This window comes from Sphaeroforma arctica (genome assembly GCF_001186125.1).
Source record: "Sphaeroforma arctica JP610 unplaced genomic scaffold supercont1.517, whole genome shotgun sequence".
Lineage (NCBI taxonomy): Eukaryota > Ichthyosporea > Ichthyophonida > Sphaeroforma > Sphaeroforma arctica.
Genome location: NW_014040041.1, coordinates 59,041 through 61,623, shown reverse-complemented (window position 1 = coordinate 61,623; position 2,583 = coordinate 59,041). Strand labels below are relative to the sequence as shown.

General features: G+C 41.7%; 1 protein-coding gene across 1 annotated transcript in view; it reads left to right on the top strand.

The window, feature by feature from the left end:
- The window catches only part of SARC_06906 (hypothetical protein), a gene marked incomplete at both ends in the record, with an annotated part of 8,112 nt that overhangs the window by 1,578 nt on the left and 3,951 nt on the right, over positions 1-2,583 (top strand). The window contains 3 exons of the mRNA XM_014299176.1: positions 641-888; positions 1,196-1,438; positions 2,417-2,572. Of these exons, the coding sequence (XP_014154651.1) occupies positions 641-888; positions 1,196-1,438; positions 2,417-2,572 (647 nt within the window). The remainder of the gene's footprint in view (positions 1-640; positions 889-1,195; positions 1,439-2,416; positions 2,573-2,583) is intronic.

The following is a 2,583-nucleotide window of genomic DNA, read 5'->3' as shown; positions in this document are numbered from 1 at the left end:
TATGTTTGTAGTTTGTATGTATGTATGTAAGTATATATGTATGTATGTATGTATGTATGTATGCATGTATATATATATAAATATATATATATATGAATTTCTTATCATATTTTTAAAACATGACCAGTGCTGTATTAAGTGTTCATGACCCTTGTATTGGAACTGGTATAATATAATTATTTTGTCCATGCGCATACCGTTCACTCCTACATGTATGCCTTCGCACCATTAGTACCCAACTTTTAACCCGTAGTCCCAGAATTTTCTATATTTAAACATATTGCTGTAGACTGCTCACCGACATATCCGACGTCCGTTTCGACTTGTTGTTTTTAATTGTACAATGGGTACATCCACATTTTCTTTTTATGTATATGTAGCCTGTGAGCAATTATATAGCACAACGGTAGACAGAAAAGCTTGCTAAGTACAATTTCTTGTCTATAGACACCTGCATACAGTGACCTAGTCGACGTACCCCAAGGGCTGTCCTGCGTGTGTTAATGGCCAATGTATCAACACATACGCGCACATACGTACATACATGGCCTATATACAGTGCGCATACTCTTTCAATACAGACTAACATCTCATACGCACTCTGGTACGTATAAACCACCTTCCCACTTTGTTTTCCCAGCCGACATACCCCAAGAGCGTTCTGATTTGTATCTGGAGTGTGTTATGGCTTCGCTGCCGTGGGTAGGTTTAGAGCTCTCACAGTCACGGTCAAAGGAACTGGACGAGATTATGCGCCGCTTAGATACGTATATGGCACACCGTAATACAAGCTACACACAGTGCATGAATGTATGGCGAGACGATGCACACAACACATCCCCTGCTCAGGTGGAGAGCATGGAAGCACTCTGGACGCAGGTCAAAACGGTGTGTGAGTATTTACATGTATATTCATGTATATTTATATTTATATATATATATATACAGAGGAGATGTATAAACGAGCATGTCTGGCAATATACGGGCCGTATCTGTCGGTTGACTACTAGTTGTTCGAGATTCTGCAACGTGTCATTCGACCATTTAGCGTTGTATTCAAAGCTTATGGTCACCATTATCACATCACTGTGATGTTCTATTTATAGCTCGCCTATTCTATTCATAACTCGTCTATTCTACTTATAACTCGTCTATTCTAACCTTCTCTCACCCCTTACACGCATAACAAATACAGCTGGAGAACAAGCGTTGGGATGACCAGGCCATATATCGGCCGTACCTGTCGTTTGACCACGAGTTAACCGAGGCTACGCCGCACACCATACCGTCGATCAGCATCCCTGTACATATGCACGGTACAAGCATCTATCCGCTGCGGTCAGTCGTGTTCAGGCTGTGGGAGGAATCAGACATACCCCGAGACCTGCCCCAGTTACAGAAGAACGATGATATCGAGCGATATGTGATTGATCAACAAGTATGTCGATGCACTCTTGTATATAAGTGTGAAGATAGTTTCATTCCTGTGCGTGTACACATGTATCGATATGTGATTGATCAACAAGTATGTCCATGCACTCTTGTATATAAGTGTGGGTGATAGTTTCATTCCTGTGCGTGTACACATGTATCGATATGTGATTGATCAACAAGTATGTCCATGCACTCTTGTATATAAGTGTGTGTGTGATAGTTTCATTCCTGTGCGTGTACACACGCATTCGCCTATGACGGTCCACGTATCTATAGCCTGTGCTCAGTTGTGTGTAGGCTAAGGGAGGGGTTGGGTACACCACGAGACTCATCACAATACCAGAGAGCCGGTGGCATCGGTCAATATGCACTCGATCCAATCGGAGTGTCTGCGTACATGTTTGTTGTTATAAGCATGTGGCATGCATCTGTGTATTTCCCTAAGTTTTTATATATACCCATGTGTTTTTGCTTATATAAGCATATGCCTGCAACCATGAATATTATAAGTGTATGTGTCCATGTTTGTTGTTATAAGCATGAGGCATGCATCTGTATATTTCCATAAGTTTATATATATACTCATGTGTTTCAGCTTATATAAGCGTATGTCTGCATCCATGAATATTACAAGTGTATGTCTACACCCATGAGTATTACAAGTGTATGTGTAATAAGTGTATGTGTACATCCATGCACGGCACATATCGTCATTCTCTGCTCTCTGTAGTGGGCTATGAGAGCTGTGAGAGCTATTGACTATATCGCAACATCCGCTCTACTTCTAGGTCAGCCAGCCTATATACCTACTGGTCTATATGCGGGTAGAGTACACCAATGCAAAGACATACAAACGACAAAGATGCACACATAATATGAAAAGACATATTTTATACATATACGTATATTCTTGGTATCTATTTATGTTCTCCTTCACTCTCTCAGAGCTCACCTCTCAATTCACACTCACGTATATACACAGGTGCGTGAACTGATAATCACCTTCAATGGCAGCCGCAAGGACTGTGTCAAGAACATGATTGCCATTCCCTATGGCGACCGATTCCCCTTAGAATACATAGTTGTGGAAGTCATCTTCGCAGAGCTCTTCCGGCTTCCCACACCCGACTTCCGAGCGGTCTACTACGG